This window comes from Lutjanus erythropterus, chromosome 11 (genome assembly GCF_056507025.1).
Source record: "Lutjanus erythropterus isolate fLutEry1 chromosome 11, fLutEry1.hap2, whole genome shotgun sequence".
NCBI classification, from domain to species: Eukaryota; Metazoa; Chordata; class Actinopteri; order Lutjaniformes; family Lutjanidae; genus Lutjanus; species Lutjanus erythropterus.
The window spans coordinates 2,084,422-2,104,384 of NC_139327.1; the positions used below are offsets into that span (position 1 = coordinate 2,084,422).

General features: G+C 39.2%; 1 protein-coding gene across 1 annotated transcript; it reads right to left on the reverse strand.

The window, feature by feature from the left end:
- Positions 1 to 4: 4 nt before the first annotated feature.
- Positions 5 to 17,249, reverse strand: ska2 (spindle and kinetochore associated complex subunit 2). Its single transcript, XM_084730419.1, has 7 exons — positions 17,099 to 17,249; positions 12,713 to 12,805; positions 11,967 to 12,143; positions 8,759 to 8,833; positions 8,056 to 8,098; positions 3,717 to 3,846; positions 5 to 2,356 (listed from the first exon to the last, which is right to left on the reverse strand). The coding sequence occupies exons 1-7, from the start codon at positions 17,129 to 17,131 to the stop codon at positions 2,233 to 2,235; spliced, it is 675 nt and encodes a 224-aa protein (XP_084586545.1). The 5' UTR covers positions 17,132 to 17,249; the 3' UTR covers positions 5 to 2,232.
- Positions 17,250 to 19,963: the final 2,714 nt, after the last annotated feature.

Here is a 19,963-nt window from a genome sequence, read left to right on the forward strand (position 1 = left end):
AACACACTGTCTGCAAAGTTGTATTTTGTGCTATTGTGCTATTTAAGGATTCACAAATCAAAATGAGATACAAAGACATCATCCGATTTGAAAACAATCCCACCCAACCACACACTGTGTTCTTCTGACAGCCCTCAGGGTTCCATCACTCCTCAGAGGAACATATACATTCAAGCAAATATGTTACACACCGTTTCACCTTCAACATTTATCTTCACGTCAAAGACAATTGTGAATTTCAGTCTACAGACCCGAAGACTGAACTGTCCACAGGTGTGAAGGTGAATATGACTGTTAGCCAGTGGCCATGAATGACATCAATACTGACAACCACTCTGACTAACTGACAGCAGTCAGACTGCAGGAGGATCAGTGTCACTCATGAGATTTTCTATAAAGACATTTATCAAGAATTTACAACACAGAACTCCATGAATTTATCACAACTCAAATAATTTGTTCTTAGTCAGCTGTAGGAGAAAATGTGTCACTTCAAAGGATAGTTCACCTAAAAAATGAAAATCTACTAATTATCTACTCACCCTCATACCAAGTGAGTGTCAGGTTTAGGTTTTTAGTCCACAAACAGTGGACTGAAACAGTGTTGCAGAATCTCCCAAACAAAGGAAGTGAATGGTGACTAGTTTTCAAATAGAAAAAACAGAAAATAAAATATACATAAAATGACTCCATACTGCTCGTTTGGTATAATCCAAGTCTCCTAAAGCCTCAACATACGGTTTGCACACTGAAAAGTTCACCCAGTTCAGACAGTGTGCACGTGAACGTGGCTCCAAGCTAAAGATCTACAGTGAAGATTCAGGATGAAAACATGCTGTAAATAACATTTTTTTTGGGGGGTCAACTTGGCATGTTGGGGCTTTAGGAGACTTGGATTACACCAGACAAGTAGTATGGAGGATTTTTATGGTTTTATTCTGTTGTCTTTTTGTATTTGAAAACTGGTCACCATTCTCTTCCATTGTTTGGGAGATTCTGCAACACTGTTTTCCTGTGAAACTCCAGCAGTGTTTTGTGGACTAAGAAACTACAGTTGGCCCTCAGTCGACATGAGGGTGAGTAGATAATGACTGAATTTTCATGTTTGGGTGAACTATCCCTTTAATGAAACTACATACAGCCGGGGTGGGATTACAAAAGGTTTCAGTACGTGTTTTGATACCCATTTTTCAGAAATAAACATGATTGTCAGGGGAAGATCTGATCAAAGAATAACATCAATCTGACAGTTTTCAGTTCTAAGAATGCATTTTGGTCACTATCAAAAAAACTTATGTTCAGTCCCCAGTCCAGTATACAGAACACTGAGGGGGAAACTCTCAACACCCTTTTACACAGACCACCTCAGGAATAAACAGTGGATTATTTTGTGAACCCCACATACCATCTGTGCCTACAGTCGCTGCAGTTCTGCTTAGATCCATCTGGTCCACAGTGGCAGAGCAAAATCTGCTATTGGATCACTTAGAGTAACTTAACAATGCTGAAAGTCTTGTTTTTGTTGACGTTGCTGCAGTGATGTGTCAGGACCCTGTGACATCAGAGTCAAACATTTTGTTGAGATGAAACCAGCTTCAAACTTTCAACCACACTGCCTCCTGTCACCACCTTTAGTCACATTCTCATTTTACTACCCACTGGAGCCCAAGTGGTGATACAGGAATAGTTTTTAATCGACTGTCTCAGAGCAGCCAGCGCCCGTGTTTCTCATATGTCATCATGTAGCTTTTAACACGCGTGACATCTTTTTTATGATGGAGCTGAACCTTTTAAAAAAAAAAAAAAACAGGAGAAAAATCACCCTGAGAGTGAATAAAATAAATTCTGCATTTCAACAAAGCCAATTTTCTCCTTGTATGTGTTTTGCTGGATTGATTGATGTTTGTGATTATGTGCAAATTAATCACCCTTCAGATTGGCTCAGGGTACAGTGAGGCTGCAGTAGAGGTGGATCAGTGATGAGGGACAGGCAGGCAGCACAGATGGTTAAAAGACAACTAGGAGCTGAAGGGGAGAAAAACATTTGCATCACTTGGATCTGAACTGCAACAGTGAACAGTGCCTGGTGGCTTGGGTGCATCTTGTCTGTCCATCTGGTCTGTCCATGGCCCCGCAGCGCCCCCCCCCAACAAAAAAAAAATCCAGGTTAGGTGGAACAGGTGGACGAGCAGCCACCCTATCAACAGTCTCCAACAGCTGATCCAGCTCACATCACATCGCCAGGCGGATGTGTCCTCTCCCATCCAGCTCGACTAAAGACAGGTGCTGCAGGACCTTCAGCTTGGCATCACTCACCATCATCTTCAACTGCTTCATCTTCTGCACACTGAGGCCGCTGCACATGACAACAGGACAGAGAGGCGCTACAGGTTACACAAGACTTCAACACAACTACTTCAAATCACTATCCTGTTTCATGATGACAGTAATCACATGATTCTTTATATGGAGCAAATCCATCAGGAACATTTTTAACAACTGTTTTTGTCTTGTCGACAGATTTATACATTCATCTACACAAAACCGGTTCATTTTCAGCTACTCGACTTTGACTTGAACACCAATAACTCATATTTTAAAAAGTATGAAGCCACAAATAAATATATTAATTTCCCTTCGTTTCCTAGTTCAAACTCAGGGCTAATCCTGCTCTGGAGAGGCCTTTCACACTGTACTAAGCCCCAGGTTAAGAGAACAGGCTAAGGGAGCCGATAGCCTAGGGCTAAAAGAGCTTTTACACTGGTACAACCCTGACTTTAGACTAGGGCTACCCAGCCCTGCTCTGGAGCAGGGTTAGCTCTGAGTTTCTGGGGTTATCCCCTGAAAATCAACTAAACCCAGGGCTAAAAGCTGCCTGTGTGAAACAGGGCTAAAAGATTAGAAGAAGATAAAACTCCTGTGTGGGTGTACAGAGGGTTTAACCCAGAACTAGAAGACAGGCAGTGTGACTCATATAATCCTGGGTTAACAATGTTTGTGTGAAAATGGGCTAAATTATCCCAGAGTTAACTCTTAGCCCAGGGCTAAGAATATGCAGTGTGGGACTAACTGCTCTCTTAACCTGGAGCTAAATGCAGTGCGAGCCCAAAACATTACCTCTGTTCAACACAGACCCACTTTGTTTGAACCAATCTGGCAGCATTCAATCAAGTTGCAGGAGACAAGCATGAAGAACTAACATTACATTACTGAGCTCCAGGTGGGAAAAAAAGATTATTTTGTTCAGGTACAAAAAAACACAAGGTGGTTGAAAAAATGTAAAATGTGCTGGTTGAGAATTACTGATGAAGACACAACAACTCAACATTTGAAGTTAATGAAAAAGGTTCTGTTGTTAAAATGGTGTTAGATTTGCTGAAGAGCACATTATAACTTGTTTAGGACTCAAACCTCAGGAGACTTACTTGTGACTTCTAACACAGTGATTTTATACCACGTCTGGTACAACACTAGTATAAAAATTAACATTTTAATGTGTATAAATATGTACAATAATAACATGAGATTTAAAATATCAGATTAGTAATATAGCCATATGTTACTTCAACATTGTTTGACAGAGGAAATGGAGTCACACCAGGAAAAACAGTTTTAACTTGGTTCCCAAGTTGCAAGTAATAAATATTGTCCTGTTGGAGAGGAGTGTGATGACTGTGGACATACTGTGAGGACAGCAGTGAGTGTTGTTGTCTAACCTGTTGCCTTTGCTGAGGTGCTGCTGCAGCTGCTGGTAGAACTCATTGAGCTCTGACAGTCTGATGTTGGAGCGAACGCTGAGAGGAACCGACTCAAACATGACTTCACTCAGCTCCTCAAACCCACAGCCTGAGGACACACACAGGGACAACTCAGACATCTGATGGAAGGATACACAACCTGCACAAGTACATCCAACTGATCCGAAAGTGGAAAAATGCATTTCAGTTTACACTAAAGTCAGGGTGCACAATCTATCCTCTCCAGTTAAATTGGTTTATATCAGTATTAGCATATATGAGCTGATAAATATGGGCTGTACTAATATCTGATTTGACTGATTATGTCAAAGCATTTAATCTGAATTCTTTGGGAAATACTCTATAACATCCAAAGTATACTTGAGAATTTTTTGATGAACTAACTGAACATTTGAAGAACTGTTTTTGTTGTCATAGTGATGTCAGATTTGGTTGAGTCAGAACTGTGGAACATAAAGTCATCCATCTTTGCCTCCACCTCCTCCACCAGCAGATACGTCTTTTATAGAAGCAGAGAAAACTTGGGCTGCCCCCCTGAAAGTCAAAGATTTGAATCGTCAGTTTGCAGTGTTGTCCAACTCAGCTCATCATCAAGCGTCTGCAGACGCCTGACAACAACCTGATCATTTGAATCAGGTGTGTTGGAGCGGAGAAACATCTCAAACATGCAGGACAGGGGTCCCTGAGGACCAGGGTTGGGCAACACTGAGTTAGAGAGATCCTTCAGTCCACTGACATTCTTCCAGTTGAGCAGTTGCTTTTGTGTTTTTTTCCTCTATGAAAAGTTTATTTCAGTAGTAGCTGAAGTAATTTAATGTTTTAATGAGTCTCATTCAGATTTCTGCTTTAGTGATGGCAGTTTACTTTTGTGGTTTATAACAACTTGAAATGTGCCAACATCAAGACTGATTTCAACCTAAATGGACGGGACAATAACACACAGAGAAGAATCCTTGGTCCATCAGTACATATCACACACTACAGATGTAGTGTAAATGTAAAGCCACACACCTGTTGTATGTGGTCATTCTGAAAAAATCCACACAATTAAATCAAGTCCTCCAATGTATCACTGGAATCATGTTATTAATGACTCAGCCAAATTGGAATGATTAAAAAAAAAAAAAAAAAAAAAATCACTATGTATAACAGACCTTGGCATTGTACGGCCCATGGGCCGGATCTGGCCCACATGATGGTTCTATCCGGTCTGCGAGGTTGAAGACAAACCACGCCATTTTACTTAGGAGGCTAAAGAGACAGATGAAATTATCTAAATCGGCTTTTATTTTGAAATGCTTGTGTGGCACGAGTGCGCTTCCTCCTGTCTGCTTTTTAGTGCCCATTTGGTGACTCCAATGTATTCCTCCATCAACTGTGTTCCACGAACAAAATGAAAATCCCCATTCGCTCAACCTGCCATGGGCGTATGTCAGGTTGATGCTGAATGTAGACTGTTTAATAAGTCATGGACTGTTAAGTATTTTTTTCACGGAGGTCAGCAATAAGGCTGTGTGCTTAGTTTGCAGCGAACATGCTGCTGTGTAGAAAACAGTATTATTTTTTGTCAAGATTTTTGTGTTTTTTGGATTGACAACCCACACTGAATTATCCAAAAAACAAAAGTACTACTGTTCTCATAAATTGAAAAAAGTAATCTACATGTGTTTATAGGTCAGGACAGGAGATATTGTACTGTTTTGGATTTTTTCCCATCGGGTTTGTTTTGTTGCTCAACAGTTCTTATCAAAGAAGCAAACAGGAGTTCATGATGAGTTGTGTCCAAGCATCACATGTTTGTTCTGTGTGTACAAAACAGTTTTATTTTGTCATGCTATTTGTTTTCGGCACTGAGAATCCACAGTGGATTATTAAAAAACAAACTCATGTTCTCATCTGAAGACAGTCATTTGTGCTTTTTTTTTTTTTTTTTTTTGGTATATTTTAACAGATCTTGTCAAAGATTAAAACAGGTATACAGGATGGGTTGTGTCCACAGCATCCCTGGTGTGCTGCTTTAGATTACCTGTACAGTATTTTCAAAGACTCCTGAATAATTTAAAGTTCTTAATAAGATGCTGTTTGGAATGATTTTCAATATAATTAATACTAAAGACAAAGAGTAAGTGTACAGTATATTTTCTATATTTAATCTTAGCGATAAAATTGAGGTAGAGTGTGACAAAAATTTGTGTGGCTCCAGCAACAATCACAGCTTCTCATGTGGCCCCTTAGGAAAAATAATTGCCCACTCTTGATGAATGAAAAATTACATCTACATCAGTGTGGACACAATGACATTCTCATATGCCGACAGGGCACGTCCGTCTGTCCGTCTGTCCATCTGTCCGTCTGTCCATCTGTGTCCAGAACAGGATGACTTTCTTTATAGTCGTGTGATGAAACAATTTTGGACTTTTCCAGAACTGAAGATTTAATTTGAATTTTGGACATATGGAAGAGTTCTACTTCTTAAAAATATTGTCAGTCCTTCAGTTATTACAGGTCATTTTCTGTTAATTGCTGCTTCGATAGTGAAGGAAACAAACTGCCTCAACAGTGTTGTTTAGATTGAAGGACGTGTATTCTTCTTGAGCTGCACATAGTAATATTGATAGTGTTTTTGGTCCTAATGATTTTTTTAACTTCATTAATTAACAAAGTAGCTTCTATCTGTTATTAACACCAAATTATTCCCAGGAATCTTCCAGGAGATGATTATGGAGCTGTAAATTGTTTATCCATAAACTGTAAAACATTGATCAAAGCTTGGATTTGTATGATACAAAGTGAAAAGAATGAAAACTGCAAATGGAGGACTGGCTGCCAACAGTGGGAAGAGGACAGTAGGACATGACAGGACATAATTTATAACAGGTAGAATACTGTGGTTATTGTTTACCATCTTAACTAAGTGTGTTAGCATGCTAATATTTGGTAAGTAGCAGAGGACAGCTGAGGCTGATGGGAATGTTGTCAGCTCTGCAGGTATTTGGTCATAAAATAATGACAGTTTTGAATCAATGATGGCACCAGATGAAATGTAAAAGGATCAGCACAGTTCCCTCATCCTGAGGCAACATGAACATCTGAGGCGTTCCATCAACATGGATAAAGGAAAAGCCTGGATTATTTGGATGAATCTGGCTAATTTAAGTGAGAGATCCGTTCCATGACTGTGGCTTACAGGACTCCCTGCACAGTAACCATGGTAACTGATACACTGAACTAGCCTGCTCTGTGGCAGGTTCACTGTCAAGCTTCATGTATATTAAATACAGTTCCCTCAAATGTTTTTGTGCTCAGATCACTTCTGTCTGTGCAGAAACACAAGTTTAGACAGCATGAATTTACACATTTACTTTAGATTCAACGAACGTATCAATTTTTAAAAAGTAAAAAAAAAATCTGTCTTTAAAAGCCAACAACAGCTTTTTATTTAAAAAAATCACATTTAGTTTAAGAAAAACATGTCAAAGTTGTTTTGAGTTATTTATTCATTCACTAATTTTGTTCAAGCCGTGAAGACAAAAACACATACAGTAAGCTTGTATATCTTCTCTAAAATGATTTTAATGCCGTTTTGCCTTTTTGCTGCATAGTCCAGCTGAAGATAGACAAGAAAAGGAGTAAGAGAAGGACAACATGTAGGTCGACTTTGGGTTGGAATCAAACCCGTGTTGATGCTGAGGCCTCAGTACATGAACAGAGCGCTCTACCAAGTCAGCTATCAGGACAGATCAACACAAGGCAGGATCACATCATTTTGGCATTTCTTTTATCTGCAGATTTATTGCCCGTCATCTCCTTCGTTTTGTCAATTGCAACAAAATTTTTTCATGATTACCCCTTTATATTCTTCATATAGTTTATTCTGCAGGGTTTGTTGTGCAGCTGAGAAGAAAATCATTCTAATTTTCTCTCCTTTTGTGGCATCTTATCCTCTTTTTGATAACCAGCTGTTCTGGATTTCTTCTGTTCTCTGTGCACACTCACAGTGCAGCTTGTTTTATCCTGGCTTGAGTTAGCACTGACTACATCAGGCTAAGTTGTCTTAGTGGAACAGCTTAAGTCTTGAGTGGAAGTTGAAGTTAATTCAAGCCAGGCTTTTTCCTTTGAGCGCAGACTTATTAATCAGCCTTGAAATAATACAACATGGACAACATTTCATGGCAATCCATCCAACAGTTACTGAAATATTTCAGTCTGGACTTAAGTGGAGGACCAACCAACAGACAGAGCAGCTGACAGAGTGACACTGGCCTGCAGAGAGTTCAGAGCAGAGAAGAAGACTCACTGGACGGCTGCTGGTGACCAGAAGCTGCTGCAGCAGGAGGAACCTGCAAGAAAACATTTAGTGAGATCAGAAGAAATAATCAACAAGTCTGCAGTGATCAGTGTGTCACCTGACTGTGACAGAAAACTAAACACACTCAGATGAAGAGATTATTGCTTTGTTTTGCTGTGGTTGAGGTGATTACACTATCAGAGAATATACAGGAAGTCATTTTGATAATGTTACACAGTTTGAACTCGTCCTGCAGAAGCGTTTATGGAAGCAGCTGTGATGGTTTTATTGATTTTCTGATTCACAGTGAACTCTAACTGCTGTTGTGATATCATGTCTCTGCATGAATCACCAGCCTCAGCTGAGCAGCTGCATCACCATGAGTTGACTGGACATGTGCTCATCAACGTGTTGCTCAGTGAACCTTCCCTCAGTAAATAAAGAGAAGAGAAAGCAGACAGGAAGCAGGCCTGTCAGTGCTCTGTAGTTTCCAGTAGTTTTACAGCTGCTGTGATTCAGTTTCACTCCTACAATTCTGATGTGGTCTTCATCTAATCAACAATAACTTGGCTAGTCTCTGGTCAGCTGTGAAACTGTTATTCTGTTGCAAACAAAAGACCTGCTGTTCATAACTCACAAACCACTGGAGGGCTTTTATTGTGAAGCAGCCAAGGAAGTGTTGACTGACTCCTGGCAGCTGATTGGCTCTTACCTCTGTTGAGGTCTCAGTGGAAGCTGAAGCCAGGAGCTCTGCTGACTGCTGCTCTGACTCTGTCATTGGCTGAACCTGCAGTTAAACATGGACACAGTCAACAGATTAGAATGATGTCTGATTAGCGTAGAAACAGATTTTTTCTTTTAATTAAATTTGTGCATTTACAGACAGATATCACCATTCCAAAGCCAAGACAATATGTAAGCAGAAAAACAAAAACAAACAAACAAACAAAATAAAAAACAGCTGCTTATGTACAGTGGTACTGAGGAAACAGGCTAACAGACAGACGGCCGAGACCGACCAACAGACAAACAGACTGACTCCAAAGATTTTTAATTAATTTTCACAGGTTTGGTTGTACAACATGAATATTATACAAACACTGCCTGGCCAAAAAAGAAAGTCAGCACCTGGATTTAACTGAGCAAATAGTTAAGAGGCTTTCATTGGATAATTACTGCAGTGATTAATATGTTTGAACTGGTAACAAGTTATTGAACTCTAACTGATGCAGTGAGCAGCTTCTCATTTCTTAAACAACCATGTCAGAAGACATATCCTGTGGTCGAGGAAAAGATGTTACTCTGTTTCAGAAGGATCAAATTATTGTCCTGCATCAAGCAAAGAAAACAACCAAGGAGATTGATGAAACTATTAAAACTGTGTTAAGAACTGTCCAACACATTATTAAAACCTGGAAGGATAGTGGAGAACCATCATCTTCAAGGAAGAAATGTGGTCAGAAAAAAATATTGAATGATTGTGATCAGAGATCACTTAAATGTTTGGTGAAATCAAATCATAAATCATGAACAGTAGAACTCATGTTTATGTTTAATAGTGAAAGTAAGAACATTTCCACACACAGAGTGAAGAGAACTGAAGGGATCGGGACCAAACAGCTGTGTAGCCTTAAGAAAACCACTTATCAGTGAAGATAGTCAGAAATAAAGGCTTCAGTTTGCTGGGGAGCATAAAGATTGGACTCTGAAGCAATGGAAAAAGGTCATATGGTCTGATGAGTCCAGATTTACCCTGTTCCAGAGTGATGGGGGCATCAGGGTAAGAAGAGAGGCAGATGAAGTGATGCTCCCATCATGCCTAGTATCTACTGTACAAGCCTGTGGGGGCAGTGTTATGATCTGGGGTTGCTTCAGTTGCTCAGGTCGAGGTTCAGAAACATTATGTTCCCAAAAAATGAGGTCAACTCACTACCTGGATACACTGAATGAACAGGTTTTTACATCAATGGATTTTTTCTTCCCTGATGACACGAACATATTCCAAGATGACAATGTCAGGATTCATCAGGCTCAAATAGTGAAAGAGTGGTTCAGGGAGCATGAGACATCATTTTCACACATGGATTGTCCACCACAGAGTCCAGACCTGAACCTCACTGAGAATCTTTGGGATGAGCGTGAGAAGACTTTACACAGAGGTCTGACTCTCCCATCATCAATAGAAGATCTTGGTGAAAAATTAATGCAACTCTGGACAGAAATAAATGATGTAACATTGTTAAAGCTTATTGAAACAATGCCATGACGAATGTATGCTATAATCAATGCTAACGGTGGTCCAACAAAATATCTGAGTGTGTGACTTTTTTTGGTCAGGCAGTGTACATATAAATATCAGCAGAAACAACAACCAACATAAGTCAATAAATAAATAAAAATAAAATAAAAAATAAAATAAAATTGGGGGTTTAGTTCAGACTGAAGGAACAGTGGAGCAGTGACACCTTCATCTGTCTGTTCAAGTCAAAGACAAAAATTCATCAGGCCTCTTTAATGTAAAAGTTCTGTCATGTCTTTATTCAGACATGACTCAACTCTTCTGCAGTTAACTGCAATATTCAGCACTTGGGGGACGTTAAACCAAAACTGCAATACGTACATTATTTCCTGTAAATCTAATGTTCAGTTCCATTTCCAGGATCAGAACAAACAGAATTACAGCCCATGCATGAGCATGTGACAGGCCTGTAGGACATTAATTATTGATCATTGTGAACTCCTTTCACTGGTGTCACATTATCATTTTTCTTGTCATGAAGTCACAGATAGAATACAGAATTCTGCTGCCTGTTGAACTAAAATCTGACTTGACAAAGGCAGGTTGTAACTCTCATTTCATTTCTACCGTCTCACACACTGCAGTCTGTGGGGGAAAAGAAAGATGTAGCAACTTTTAAAGCTTGGATAACATAACTGACTGATACCCTCCACCTGGAGAGGATTCAACACATCCTTAGTCACAGACTGGATGATTTAATTCATGGAAAGGATGGACAGTTAAGACACACTGTGCAATGGTCATTTTTATCAACTCTAAATGGCACTGTACTGGGATGAGAGCAGGGGGTGGGGGAGTGTACTGTTTAAGTTACTCCCTGATCTTTTATATTACATGATGCTATTTTGTTTTTGTGTCTGTGCTTTTTTTAACGTTATTTGTTGACTCAAAGGTGAAACGTGAGGTAGACCGAGGCCTCTCAACTCATCAGAATGTTGTTTGACATTAAAGTGACTCAGTTGGTTATTCAAATATGATCCAGACATAGAAACTTGCCAACAACAAATTATCTGATGTCTGGAGAGGCCTTCTGACTAAAGCTTGAAATCTGTACCCGAACCCAGCGGGATCTGACAGGACCCAACGGGTCTGGGTGGGGTTGGGCTGTATTTCTCACGCTTTTCATGGGCATACGTCGGGTTTGGGGTATATTATTATTATTTTCTTTTTAATTATTTTTCTCCAGAGTTTTGTCGCCAATTCTAATTTCCTCAAATGTATTGTCCCTGTTGTCACTGCCAGCTCCTGCTGTTTGGTGCATAGAGGGAAGCTTGTTAACAAAAATGTTGGGCTGTAATCGGGTTTGGGCGGGACGGTTTCAGATTGGGTTCAGACAATTTTGTGGGGCTTTGGCTTTTTTAGGCTAAACTTTTCAGATCCACTTCTGACCCTGTTTGTATTTTGACAAGGTGAAACTAATATCTGGGACTTTAATTGTTTTAATTTTATTTCCACCTTTGAGCTGACAGGAATCATGTTTATCAGGACTCAACACTAACAGTCTGCTGTACAATTTGAAACACACTCCTTTGAGTACATACAGTGAGGTGGTGTTTAAACTGTGTGTGTGTGTGTGTGTGTGTGTGTGTGTGTGTGTGTGTGTGTGTGTGTGTGTGTGTACCTCCACATCAGTGGTCTGTTGGAAGTGTTGGATGAGCTCCATCACACTGCTCAGGTTGTTCCTGATGGAGTCCATGGACTCTTTCTGTGCAGCAGCGATCTCCTTCACCTGAGAGCACAGCGCTGTGTGTTTGGCCTTGATGGCCCTCAGGTTCTCCAGCATCACTGCCGGGTTCTCCTGCAGGAACACGGAGTCAGTTGTCAGCCTGCACACACTCAGTGGTTAAGCGTCCTGCCTCCACTGATTTGTAGCACATTTCACCTTGTATAGTTAAGGATTGTTGTCTGTCCCTGGAGGAGTCAGACAGAACCTGATTTTGCTGATGGTTCAAATCAATGACAGACATGACCTCTTCAAAATCTCTCACTGAATGGACTAAAAATTACAAAGTGAAGTTTGATGAAACTTGGTGTTGTTTTTTGTGTACAATCATAACATGAAACATAAGAACTAAATATTCCTACTTATTCTATTACGAGAAAGTGCTACCACATTTATGTGGTATTTTATTTTCACTTTGTGCTCCTTTTCTCTCGTCTTATTCTTTTGTCTTTTGTAGGACCTTCATATTAGAAAGAGAGATGGGGAAACCCCAGAAGTAACATTTGTATTATATGTACATGTGTTTGAAAAAACTGTGTTTATATTCAAGGTTCTCAGCCACTGACAGTGAATTATCACCAACAGTCAAATCTCTAATAAATATTCTCCATCCAATAACTGATATGTAACTGTTGAGTTCCCACCTCAGCAGGACATCCATTCTCTGCAGTGTTGTTGATGAAATCCAGCTTCAGACGCTTCTCGATGTACTCCAGGTCTGCCTCCGACTTCACAAACTGCAAAGACACTCAGATTTATGCTTTGATGGTACAGTGACAAATGTGCCCTGCTTTCTACTGCTCTGCAGGCCTGGCTTGTTTCTGACATTTTTCTGTACGGGTGTTGACATGTTAGCTGAGTTTCAGTACTGACACCAATTACATTTAACAAAAGTTTCATGTTAGATGCCAAACTTCTCAAATGTTAAATATTGTCTGAACACAAGAAGCTGTGCAAGAACTTAAGTTTAAACAAAACAATCTAAAACTGGTCAAATTAGAACTAAAATCACAATTTATCTGATCAAAATGCCAGAAAGGTTACAAATCTGACCAGAGTTTTAATGCGTTAGCATATATGATTGAAAATTAGCAGTGGAGGTTGGAATGGGGCAGTTCCATGTTGGTGGAAAAGGCCTAAGTGTCTGCTGCTGTTTGTGTGTTTGGAGTATAACAGAGCCCTAAGGGAGATTAGCTAGTAAGCCAGGCCTGCTTCACTAAATCAGACTGATCTCAGGGAACTCTGGGTCAAAAAGCACCTTGGCAGTGTTACAGTTATCTGTCAGATAAGTCAGTTGACAGCAGCTTTGAACAAAACTGATCGTGATACCATGTGGAGTGCAGGACAGGCTCAGACACACTGATGTATGTTTTCAATGACTCAAACTGTTATTTACACATTGACAGTGGGCCTCATGCACTCTCACCTTCCCCATCAGACCACCAGGTCATGTCCATTTGTCAGGATTCAGTGCAGAGGTAGTCTGTGCAGTTTTCAGATGCTTTGACAATACTATTGCACTGCTAGCTGTCTGATACAGTAGTGCAATGAAGTCAGAGCACCTGCCAACAACTGAAGAACCTCCTTCACTTGGAACCATTTCTGGCCAATGCCCTTTAACACTGCACTGTTTTTCTAGCACTGTCACCAGTATCACAATAGAAAAGGGGCAGTGGACAGACAATGGACTAGCTTAGCCAAAGGCTGGCTCTATTCTGGCTCACTGAGTTGTGACCTGTCCTGAAATTATATATGTGTGTGTGTGTGTGTGTGTGTGTGTGTGTGTGTGTGTGTGTGTGTGTGTGTGTGTGTGTGTGTGAAGTTTAATACCTGCCTCCTGTATTAACTCATTTATTTTGACATGCTAGTAGCAGGGCTCCAGGGATATGGATGACAGTGTACAGACATTCATGGTCTCCCGTCAGTAGATGAATCCTGATGATGTTGGTGATTCCCTGACTTTTACTTTGGTGCCACCAGAAGGTTGAGGTTTTTATTTATCCAGTCAAATATCACATATCTCAGCACTGATACAAAATCACTTTTCCTTTAGTGTCACCATGAGGTTCATATACACCTGGGTGATATAGCTGAAAAACCTATGACAATAGTGAAGTTTAACATCAGTTGATATTGATAATTATTGATCATAGGTTGTGACTAACTACATGTTTTGTACTCCAAGGGGTGGAAGCGGCTGAGGTGACAAAATTAGTAAATATCACAATATTTTTGACCAAATACCTTGATATTGCGCCAATATTGTAGGGATGATTATTAGTGCTTTCACAAACTCTTATGACTCTTATGACTATTTGAGTAAAGGCAAATAATAGAACAGCTAGAACAGTCTGGTAAGTTTAGAAAATCACATCACTTTATTGTAATGCAGCCTTTACAACCAGGAAAAGACAACATTTATGCTATATCATGACATAACAATATCCAAAATCTATCACAATATCTAGTCTCATATCACAATCAGGTTTTGTGTGAAACCTCAAAACTATGACTGGGAAACTGACGTGGACACTATCTGCAGGTCCGAAAGTCAAAATTACGGCAACTCTGATATGAAGTGAACGCTGCATCAGATGACATCATTACACCTAAGCATGCTCTGATCACTGATGAAGAGACAGTCTCAAATCCACACTACATACTAATCCTACACTACTGCATGCACTGCATACTGATTGTAAAAGTACACTGTTTCAGCAGTTCGCAAATAAAAATATCTTAAAAGAGACAGTTTACCCCCAAGTCAAACACATATTTTCCCCCTGGTACCATCTACATTTTTTTGGTGTGAGTTGCAGAGTTTTGGAGATATCTCCCGTAGCGATGTCTGCCTTCTCTTCAGTACAATGGAACTAGATGTCACTCAGCTTGTGCTGCTCAAAGAGCCCAAAAATTCTGTTGAAAAATTCAAAAGCAGTGTCTTTCCAAAACTCATGACCCTCTTATTCAAGATAATCCACAGACCTTTTTGCAAATGGTTTCATGTAGGAACTACTTTCTCTCTAGTTCCTGTAGATTCTACAGTAGTTCCAGAAGATTCTACTACAGAAAGAACCTATGTCCAAAACTATTTTAAATGCATTTTTTGGTGCTTTAGGCTCCACAAACTGAGGGCCAGACGTATCTACAGTTAATATCTCTAAAACTCTGCAACTCACACCAAAACTATCTAGATGGATAAACAGCACTTCAGGCCAAAGGGAAATATGTATTTTTGATTTTTGGGTGAACTGTCCCTTTAACCATTTTATACTAATAGGAAATTACACAATGTGTGTGACACTGGTTGTTAGTTAATCTGCTTCTTTGAAATATGGCACTGCAAATTAAACTGCACACAAAGACATCATAAGGTTTTACAATTTCCAAAGATTTTTTGGAGCCATTTTCAGCTCCTACAAAGTAATTTAAATATTTTCCAGTTGTGAGTAGAACAGTGTGCATCAACAGCACGCTCTGTCACAACTTGACCTTGTTTACTGCACATTCTGACAACTTTGAGTCAACATTTTTTTCACTACTTAAGACCTACTTAGAATCAGTACTATGCAGTGTGGATCTGAGACATGGCAGGTGACATGCTGTTAAAAAGCTCTAGAAAAATCTAGTCAGTGGACCTTGAGTTAAAGGGATAGTTCAGCCAAAAATGAAAATTCAGTCACTATCTACTCAACCTCATGCCAACTGAAGGTCAGGTTTATCTTGTTAGTCCACAAAACACTGCTGGAGTTTCACAGGAAAACAATGTTGCAGAATCTTCCAAACAATGGAAGTGAATGGTGACAGTTTTCAAATGAAAAAAAAAAAAAAACAACATAAAATGCCTCCATACTACTCGTCTGGCCTAATCCAAGTCTCCTGAAGTCCCCACATGCCGTTTGCACACCATCACAACACACACACTCCCAGTTCAAATAGTGTGCATGTGAATGTGGCTCCAAGCTAAGGATCTTCAGTGAAGATTCAGGCTAAAAACATGGTGTAAATGACATTTTTCTAGGCATGTTGGGGGCTTTAGGAGACTTGGATTTACACCAGGCAAGCAGTATAGCATTTATGTTTTATTCACCTCCATTGTTTGGAAGATTCTGCAACTGTTTTCCTGTGAAACTCCACCAGTGTTTTGTGGACTAAAAACTAAATCTGACCGTAAGTCAGTGTGACAGTGAGTAGATAATGACCAAATTTTCATTTTTGGGTGAACTATCTAATAGTGCAAACACAGGTGTCACCGATAAAACTGATCAAGGTTCCATTCAGGCCTCACACAGTCAGGGTGCTGCTCCCTGGGAAGGCTCTGCTACACTAAATGGAATCTTAATTAGTATCACTGGCAACACGTGTTTACACTATTTCTACACTATTTCAGTATGGCTGTTGTGAAAATGGGCTATTGATTACATTCAAAGCAGCTCTCCTCATGTTCCATACTCCTCCAAAGGAGTTTGATTATTATTGTAGAACTGTGAAAAACAATATGCCTAAAATAAAAGTTTATGGTAAAGCTAATAGTAAGCTAAACCAACAATGAAGTGAGCTGTGAGAACAGAACTGTTGTCTTACTAGCTGATCTGTGGTCAGCTGTGTTGACTGGCTGCTGCCATGTTCTGAGGCTGTCTGACGGGAACACTTTGTGAAACGGAACAACAGCTGTGTGTTGGAGACAGAAGGCGAGTGGACGGGCTGTACGCTGGTTAGAGTCAGTACAGGCTGTAGTGGGGTGGGGGGGGGGGGGGTAACTTAAACGCTGTTGTAATGTTCGGTGTTGTATTTGTGGCGGCAGGCGGACAGCAGACAGGCCGTGTGGACAGCGCAAAGGAATTTGAACAGTATATTGATACAAAGAGAACACCCTGCGCTGACTGCTCTCACTGTGATTACCATCCCGTATCGATAACTCATCGATAATAAATGAGCTGCTGATTATCTCTGGAACCGTTCAACAACGATAAGAGCTGTTTCACTATATGAAAATGAGAGAAAATGAAATAGTTATACAGTGAGCTTACCATCGCTTCAAGCTTTTCAACTGTTGTCTCCATGTTGAATAGTTTTCAGCCCGATGCGGCCTCTGTGATTGGCCAGCTGTCAGGAACGGGAACCGCCGATTGGCCAGCTGTGTGAGAAGAAGGCGCCATATTGCTGCCCGTCTCTTTTTGCGGAATCGCTGCATTTTTTTTAAATAGAACTTTATTTACAAAGCGTTAGCCGTACCAAAAAAAAAATGCACAGAACAGTGGAAGACAGGAAACATCTGTCCTCCATGACATTCTCTAATATCAGAGAAAAAGCTATTTCTGGCTCTCTTTAAAAATTGTTTTCAAATTTCAACCAGCATGTCAAAACACTTGTGTAGTTGTAGTCAAGGAATCAAGGCCTTATTTGTTATTTTACAACACAGGCAGCGGCGGCGGAGCTCTTCAAGATTCAGTCATTTTCAGTAGCCATCCCAGTAACTCCACGATATCAGTGCTCTGTGACAGAATGAGTAATTATTTAATATCAGAATTACAACGAACAACAGAAATAATAATAACAAAAAACATCAACAGCATATTGCACTGATACAAGCTTTCCATTAGTATTTCAAAGTGAACTCGTAAACAGTTGACATAATCATTTTTACACATAACATCTGTTAGAGGCTGCTGACTGTCACACCAGTGCCCTCTTGTGGTGGAGGTGCGCAGCTGCGCTGTTGAGTACAACATGACTCCTTCAGAGCAGAGAGGAAGGTGACACTGTATGAAGCAGTGATTTCCAAATACTGGGTCGTGACCCTCAGGTGGGTCACTGGCGATTTTAATTGGGTCACCAAATAAATGTGGAGGAAATTCTGCAAAATGTAAGATTTATATCTACAGTCCAGCTTTTGTAAAGCATTAAAATGTGTGTATTGTTTTATTGATGAGAGGAAAAAACAAGAGCATGTTAATTATGGCTGAATGCACTTATGTCTCATTAATGAAGGTGGCTAAAATGTTCAACACTGTATAAATGAACAAGTTGAAAAGATTCAAAATTTCAAGGCAAATTTTGAGACCAACTTAAACTCTTCAGTTTTGAAAAAGTTTTTACCAACTAATACTGTTTTATTGAGATAATTTACTTTTCTTCTTTAGATAAAATTGAATCTTTGTATTCATATGTTGAATTGTATTTAAAAATTTATTGAGGAGTGACACTGAAGTGAAAGTGAACAATTATTATCAATAATTTCATATTTTCACTGTTAAAAAAAGGAAATAAGGCAAATGATCTCAACTGAAGATTATAGGTCAGAAAACTTTTTTAGTTTATTTCAAAACTTAAGAGTTTGAGTTTGGCTCAGAACTCTACTCAACATTTATTACAGTAAGTTGCCTTTTTTGAGTTGTCTCAACTTTTTTTTTACAGTTTATTTTCCTGTTGAGAGGAAATAAAAACAGTGACCTGTTAACTCAGCCTACATGCACTGATTCCTCATATAGATTTAACATGTCTATGTCTAAATGGCAGTAAAATGGTCAGGAACTTTACTTTATGTCCAAATTAACTCCATTTATTGATTGATTAATTGATGAGGCCTGTTGTGAATCAAGTCATGATGGTTTGATGTTTGGTTTGTCCGGTCCCCAGAAAAAAATTTGGCAAACACTGCTATAAAGGATGAGACATCTTTAGAGATGTTTAGAGACAACAAGCACAACCTGTCACATTACAAGGGATTTTTTTTCACATTTAAAAAACATTTTATAGACTAAACAATCAAGAAATTAATCAGCATATTAATGGATAAGGAAACGTATTATTATTGCAGCGCTCGTGTGTTCAAACAAAAAGTACAGAATGCATTGTGCAATAGATTACAGACTGAGAGTGTTTGCTTGGTTCACATTCCTAACACATATCCAGTTATATTAGCAAAAACTATTATTTAGTTTTTATAACAAAATATTTCTACAGTCCACAGTTTGTGCTCGAGTGCAGTGTTTCCCAAACTTTTTTCCTGGGGATCCACTTTTTAAAATGACAAACCATTGCAACCCACTTCACAATAAGTCTTATCAATAAATTCTGGGAAGAGTTCATTGTTCATTACAGTGCATAAATGAACATCCCTGACCATTTTACTAAGATATATACACGTTAAACTTTATAAATTGTCATTGTTTTTTTTTCCTCTTATAAAGAAAACACAAGACATTTGAGCCTAAATGAGACAAAATAAGTGCATTTACACAGCATTAAGAGGCTCTTGTTTTTTCATCTCATCAGTAAAATAATACACTCATTTTAAATGCTTTATAAAAGGTGTATTGTAGATAAATCTTAAATTTGCAGAATCTCCTCTATACTCTTTCATTTATTTGGCGATCCAAATAAAATCTCCCGTGACACACCTGTGGGTCCCGACCCAGTGTTTGGTAATGACTACTCTAGTGAGTATTACTGAGAGCATGGCAGCATGAGACTGAGTCAAAATAAACAACAGCATGTGTTCATGTTGCCCAGTGCAACAGCGTGGCTCATTGTTTTCTTTTCTTGTCTTTGTGATTACACACACTGAGGAGAATGACCATGCTGTATATTTAGTCATGTATATACATAACTAAAAAAAGTTCCCTGACAATTCCCCCACAAACTATACTACCATTTTATTTGATTCCCAGTTCCGTCTGCAAGATCAGACCACCAGACAAGATGTTGTGAAACTAAACACAGGTCACAGGTTGATTTAAACATCAACATTTAGCTGGAATGAAATCTTATCTGGCTTGAATTTAAATGATCATTATGAGTAGAAGCCATTTGTGAAAGCTGAAATAAACCATCATGAGCATCCTCAAAAAAAAAAAAAAAAAAAAAAAAAAAATCAAGAATCCAGCACAAGC